Source organism: Oncorhynchus mykiss, chromosome 10 (genome assembly GCF_013265735.2).
Source record: "Oncorhynchus mykiss isolate Arlee chromosome 10, USDA_OmykA_1.1, whole genome shotgun sequence".
Taxonomy (NCBI): Eukaryota; Metazoa; Chordata; class Actinopteri; order Salmoniformes; family Salmonidae; genus Oncorhynchus; species Oncorhynchus mykiss.
This window is the reverse complement of record NC_048574.1, coordinates 52,933,598-52,940,484: the sequence shown is the minus strand read 5'-3', so window position 1 is coordinate 52,940,484 and position 6,887 is coordinate 52,933,598. Positions and strand designations below refer to the sequence as shown.

General features: G+C 43.3%; 1 protein-coding gene across 3 annotated transcripts in view; it reads right to left on the bottom strand.

Annotated features, from left to right (window-relative positions):
• Positions 1 to 2,843: 2,843 nt before the first annotated feature.
• The window catches only part of LOC110534264 (rho guanine nucleotide exchange factor 15), a 39,930-nt gene continuing 35,886 nt past the window's right edge, over positions 2,844 to 6,887 (bottom strand). Inside the window, exons 12-16 of one of the 3 annotated variants that reach the window (XM_036933363.1) lie at positions 6,090 to 6,244; positions 5,750 to 5,926; positions 5,545 to 5,627; positions 5,333 to 5,437; positions 2,844 to 3,297 (exon numbers count right to left, since the gene is read on the bottom strand). In XM_036933363.1, the coding sequence (XP_036789258.1) occupies positions 3,146 to 3,297; positions 5,333 to 5,437; positions 5,545 to 5,627; positions 5,750 to 5,926; positions 6,090 to 6,244 (672 nt within the window). In that variant the 3' untranslated portion in view covers positions 2,844 to 3,145. Of the gene's footprint in view, positions 3,298 to 5,332; positions 5,438 to 5,544; positions 5,628 to 5,749; positions 5,927 to 6,089; positions 6,245 to 6,887 lie in introns of those variants that run through there. The other 2 variants (XM_036933362.1, XR_005034176.1) reach the window with 2 other exon arrangements.

Below are 6,887 nucleotides of genomic sequence, written 5' to 3'. Positions count from 1 at the left end.
CAGGCTTCAAACATAAAGATATAAAACTGTATTTTTTTTATGAAGAATCAACAACAAGTGGGACACAATCATGAAGTGGAACAACATTTATTGGATATTTAAAACTTTTTTAACAAATCAAAAACTGAAAAATTGGGCGTGCAAAATTATTCAGCCCCTTTACTTTCAGTGCAGCAAACTCTCTCCAGAAGTTCAGTGAGGATATCTGAATGATCCAATGTTGACCTAAATGACTAATGAGGATAAATACAATCCACCTGTGTGTAATCAAGTCTCCGTATAAATGCACCTGCACTGTGATAGTCTCAGAGGTCCGTTAAAAGCGCAGAGAGCATCATGAAGAACAAGGAACACACCAGGCAGGTCCGAGATACTGTTGTGAAGAAGTTTAAAGCCGGATTTGGATACAAAAAGATTTCCCAAGCTTTAAACATCCCAAGGAGCACTGCAAGCGATAATATTGAAATGGAAGGAGTATCAGACCACTGCAAATCTACCAAGACCTGGCCGTCCCTCTAAACTTTCAGCTCATACAAGGAGAAGACTGATCAGAGATGCAGCCAAGAGGCCCATGATCACTCTGGATGAACTGCAGAGATCTACAGCTGAGGTGGGAGACTCTGTCCATAGGACAACAATCAGTCGTATATTGCACAAATCTGGCCTTTATGGAAGAGTGGCAAGAAGAAAGCCATTTCTTAAAGATATCCATAAAAGTGTCGTTTAAAGTTTGCCACAAGCCACCTGGGAGACACACCAAACATGTGGAAGAAGGTGCTCTGGTCAGATGAAACCAAAATTGAACTTTTTGGCAACAATGCAAAACGTTATGTTTGGCGTAAAAGCAACACAGCTGAACACACCATCCCCACTGTCAAACATGGTGGTGTCAGCATCATGGTTTGGGCCTGCTTTTCTTCAGCAGGGACAGGGAAGATGGTTAAAATTGATGGGAAGATGGATGGAGCCAAATACAGGAACATTCTGGAAGAACCTGATGGAGTCTGCAAAAGACCTGAGACTGGGACGGAGATTTGTCTTCCAACAAGACAATGATCCAAAACATAAAGCAAAATCTACAATGGAATGGTTCAAAAATAAACATATCCAGGTGTTAGAATGGCCAAGTCAAAGTCCAGACCTGAATCCAATCGAGAATCTGTGGAAAGAACTGAAAACTGCTGTTCACAAATGCTCTCCATCCAACCTCACTGAGCTCGAGCTGTTTTGCAAGGAGGAATGGGAAAAAATATCAGTCCCTCGATGTGCAAAACTGATAGACATACCCCAAGCGACTTACAGCTGTAATTGCAGCAAAAGGTGGCGCTACAAAGTATTAACTTAAGGGGGCTGAATAATTTTGCACGCCCAATTTTTCAGTTTTTGATTTGTTAAAAAAGTTTGAAATATCCAATAAATGTCGTTCCACTTCATGATTGTGTCCCACTTGTTGATTCTTCACAAAAAAATACAGTTTTATATCTTTATGTTTGAAGCCTGAAATGTGGCAAAAGGTCGCAAAGTTCAAGGGGGCCGAATACTTTCGCAAGGCACTGTATTTGGTCACCTACAAACAAGCAAGGTTTATGGGTCTCACAGACCTGTAACTTCTTCTGTCCTCTATAAATGTCCTCCTCTTTCCTCCACTCTTTACTTGTATTAATGGCACCTGTTTTAACTTGTTATCAGTATAAAAGACACCTGTCCACAACCTGAAACAGTCACACCCCAAACTCCACTATGGCCAAGACCAAAGAGCTGTCAAAGGACACCAGAAACAAAATTGTACACCTGCACCAGGCTGGGAAGACTGAATCTGCAATAGGTAAGCAGCTTGGTTTGAAGAAATCAACTGTGGGAGCAATTATTAGGAAATGGAAAACATACAAGACCACTGATAATCTCCCTTGATCTGGGGCTCCACGCAAGATCTCACCCCGTGGGGTCAAAATGATCACAAGAACGGTGAGCAAAAATCCCAGAATCACACGGGAGGACCTAGTGAATGACCTGCAGAGAGCTGGGACCAAAGTAACAAAGCCTACATTCACTAACACACTACACCGCCAGGGACTCAAATCCTGCAGTGCCAGACGTGTCCCCCTGCTTAAGCCAGTACATGTCCAGGCCCGTCTGAAGTTTGCTAGAGAGCATTTGGATGATCCAGAAGAAGACTGGGAGAATTTCATCTGACCATATGACACCAAAATATAACTTTTTGGTTTTCTCAACTCGTCATGTTGAGGGCAAAGAATGCTGAGTTGCATCCAAAGAACACCATACCTACTGTGAAGCATGGGGGTGGAAACATCATCCTTTTCCTGCAAAGGGACCAGGACGACTGATCCGTGTAAAGGAAAGAATGAATGGGGCCATGTATCGTGAGATTTTGAGTGAACCTCCTTCCATCAGCAAGGGCATTGAAAATGAAACGTGGCTGGGTCTTTCAGCATGACAATGATCCCAAACACACCGCCCGGGCAACGAAGGAGTGGCTTCGTAAGAAGCATTTCAAGGTCCTGGAGTGGCCTAGCCACTCAACCCCATAGAAAATCTTTGGAGGGAGTTGAAAGTCCGTGTTGCCCAGCAACAGCCCCAAAACATCACAGCTCTAGAGGAGATCTGCATGGAGGAATGGGCCAAAATACCAGCAACGGTGAGTGAACCTTGAAGACTTACAGAAAAAGTTTGACCTCTGTCATTGCCAACAAAGTATTGAGAAACTTTTGTTGTTGATCAAAATTCTTATTTTCCACCATAATTTGCAAATAAATTCATAAAAAATCCTACAATGTGATTTTCTGGATTTTTTTACTTCTCATTTTGTCTGTCACAGTTGAAGTGTACCTATGATGAAAATTACAGGCCTCATCTTTTTAAGTGGGAGAACTTGCACAATTGGTGGCTGACTAAATACTTTTTTGCCCCACTGTATATGATGCACTTGAGTTGAAGCTCTGGGTAAAAGAAAACAAAGAGGGTTAGAGATCCTTGGTTTGACATAGGCTTTGTCCCAAATAGCACTGTAATACCTTTTTTTTTATAGTGTGCTACTTTTGACCAGGACCCATTGGCCATTTCTCCAAACTAGTGCACTATGGGGAATAGTGTGTGATTTGGGACACACATACAAATATGCAGGTAGTCAGTTCTTTGTGACTTTAGCTGCAGCTTGAGTGATGCGGTACTGCTCCCGAAGGTTCCGTCTCCTCCGATGCTCGTTGGTTATCTCCACCACGCTTTTGCTAGGGAACCAACCCTTCTCTCCGTCAGACAGACGCATCCCCTTATTCCAACCTGACGGAAGCAGGTCATTAGTCATAAAGGGGAATAGAGACACATTTACTGTGGTGACAAAATATAATTCAGAGGGAGATTACATTTTGATTCATGGAAAAGGTTTTCACATTTTACAGTGCATTCGGAAAGTATTCAGACCCTTTGACTTTTTCACAATGTTACGTTAACCTTCTTAAATAAAAATGTTTAAATTGTTTAAAGGGGCTGAGCTGGACCCAAGGAAAGAAACAATAAGCATCCAAAACACCCCTAAACTAGACTAGCCTATTTCAACAGCTAACTAACCAAAAATACAGTGGGTGGTCCGCCCAGTTCTAACTAGTGTATTTAACAAAGTTTACCTATGGGTAGTGTATGCCCATGGGCGACTTGTCTTGGTTCCCCCTTTTCCAACCAGCAAACAAACACTATACTCACAGGTGAGGACAAAGTGATATGGAGGTGCTCAAACAAAAGAGAGCTCAATACATAAAGAGCGATAGAGACATGAAACAGAGCGATCTACAGACATATGGCATTTACAGAGAGATTGAGCTCCAAAGCAAACAACTGACAGGGTTTTTAAACCAAGGGAAAGGAACTGTGATTGGGTAGGAAACAGGGAGGTGTCTTCTGATTGATGATTGATTGGGGAGTGACGATTCTCACCTGTGAGGGGAGAAGGAGAGAAAAGAACACAGGATACATACACACACACACACACACCCACAGGATACCTGTATCCGTAACACGCTACAATGTTGGCAAACCTGTATGTGGGACTTCCTCCCGTTCTTCTATGCAGATCCTCTCAAGCTCTGTCAGGTTGAATGGGGAGTGTTGCTGCACAGCTATTTTCAGGTCTCTCCAGAGATGTTAGATCGGGTTCAAGTACAGGCCCTGGCTGAGCCACTCAAGGACCTTCAGAGACTTGTCTCGAAGCCACTCTTGCGTTGTCTTGGCTGTGTGCATTGTCCTGTTGGAAGGCAAACCTTCACCCCAGTCTGAGGTCCTGAGTTCTCTGGAGCAGGTTTTCAAAGATCTCATTGTACTTTGCTCTGTTTTTCTTTCCCTTGATCCTGATTAGTGTCCCTGCCCCTGAAACATCCCCACAACATGATGCTGCCACCACCATGCTTCACCGTAGGGATGTTGCCATGTTTCCTCCAGACGTGAAGCTTGGCATTCATGCCAAAGAATCTTGTTTCTCTTGGTCTGAGATTCATTTTGGTGCCTTTTGGTAAACTCCAACCTGGCTGTCATGTGCCCTTAGGAGTGGCTTCCGTCTGGCCACTCTACCATAAAGGTCGGATTGGTGCAGAGATGGTTGTCCTTCTGGTAGGTTATCCCATCTCCACAGAAATACTCTGGAGCTCTGTCAGTGACCGTATGGGTTTCTTGGTCAACTTCCTGACCAAAGCCCTTCTCCCCGCATTGCTCAGTTTGGTACTGCGGCAGGCTGTAGAAAGTCTTGGTGGTTCCAAACTTCTTCCATATAAGAATCACTGTGTTCTTTTGGGCCTTCAATGCTGAAGAAACTGTATGGTACCCTTCCCCAGATCTGTGCCTAGACACAATTTTGTCTCGGACAATTCCTTTGACCTCATAGCTTGGTTTTTACTCTGACATGCACTGTCAAATGTGGGACCTTTTGAAGAGACAGGTGTGCCTTTCCAAATCATGTTCAATCAACTGAATTTACCACAGGTGAACTGCAATAAAGTTGTAGAAACATCTCAAGGATGATCAATGGAAACAGGTTTCACGTGATCTCAATTGAGTATCATAGCTAAGGGTCTGAATACTTATGTAGATATGGTATAGTTTCTTTGATAAATCTTCAAACAATAAATGGTTCGCATTATCATTATGGGGTATTGATGGGGGGGAAAACTAAATCCATTTTATAATATGGCTGTAATGTCATTTTGGGGGGGAAATGTCAAGGGGTCTAAATACTTTCTGAATGCACTGTAAGTCTTCCAATAAAGATGCTTGACAATTCAGTAGGAATTTTGTACTGAAAGTATATTTCCTTGTTTGTTCCACCTACCCTCATGGGTCTTGCATAGCACGTTGATAATGTCAGCAGGCTCCATGGTGAGCTCATCAGCCTGCTGGGCAACGTATTGTTCCACACACTGCACCTGGGGGCAATCTATAATCCCACAAAAGGTTAAGGCTACAATTTCACTTCAGGGAAGTATGTGCATCTAACTAAGAAGGTTAATATTTTATAACTGGGTTTGTCATCTATTTACTCACCCCAGTCCTCATAAACAACCTCTTCCTTTCTGGTTGGGTCATTTAGGGAAGGGAATGCTGCCATCCACCGGTGCATATCTGACCTAGAGAGTGAAAGTAGAAACTGTGTACAACACTGTGATGCATTTTGGTCTTTATTCTTCAGTGTATAGTGCATTATCTGAGAGTTGGTTGGTTGGGAGGCTGTGTGTGTGTTTTCTCTCACTCTGAGGGGGCCTTCAGCAGGTGTTCACAGGCCATGCCTCGGTGGTTCTCCAGCAGTAGCAGACAGAAGGAGTGCTCCAACTTGGGCCCTGGGTCCTCCGCTCCAGCCCCAAACCCCGCGGGCTGGACTTGCACCAGGGAGCGGTGGGTGTGGTCTGTCACCATATAGCGCTCTGAGCTGGACAGGAAAGGAGAGAAACTATACTCAACTTGCATATTCACCACCCAGCAGGCAAAACAAGGTTGAAATATTATGACAACCAGTTGCCCACAGCACATTTTCTGACCATTTAATTAAATGCAACTGTTGGTCAGTATGTGGAGTATATCCTTTTGCTTGCCTCTTTTTGCATGTGATGATGAGTAGGTCATTAAAGAGGAAGAGGTAGATGGGGGTGAGTTTGAGACGAGAACTGAATAGGGAGGCCCCTTTGGATAGCTCATATAGCTCTCCTCTCTTCTCCAGGAAGCGAGCCTTTGAGACAATGGGAACAGCCTGCATGTGGACATGGTGGAGAGACAGGGTCTCAATCAGTGAGCTTCACCCAATCAAACATTTTTAAAGACCTTTTCTGCAGTTGTCACAAAGGCTTTGTTCACACAAGCAGCCCAAATGTATATTTTTTTTCTCACTCATTTGTCTTTTGACCAACTGGGGCCTGATTTCCCAAAAGCATCTTAAGGGCATTTTCACCAGATTTTTTTTTTTCATGAGTGGCCTTATTTCTATTACAGGACATTGGATTACTCTCATTCATATTCCATTCACCCAGTTCAATGTAAGGATAGGTTTAGGCTACTACATAATACATAATACATAATACTCAAATGATCCCTATACTCATCATGAGGTTGTGACAACCTAGCCTATGATTGAAAGTTTACAACGTAGGTGCACACAGATCGAGAGACATTTGAGGTGACAGACGGTGACATTCATTCATGGCTTGCACACTTGCCTGCATCTAGCTGATATTGGGTGTAATCATTAGTCCAACAGATGCAAACTAGTTTCTATTGGACAAATTAAGGTATGTTTTGTTCCGTTTTCTTCAGTTTAAGAACATTTTTAACAGAATCAGTGGAATGAATACACCCCTGATAACGCCTTTCATAGCAGCCACGTTGTATTCCTGGCT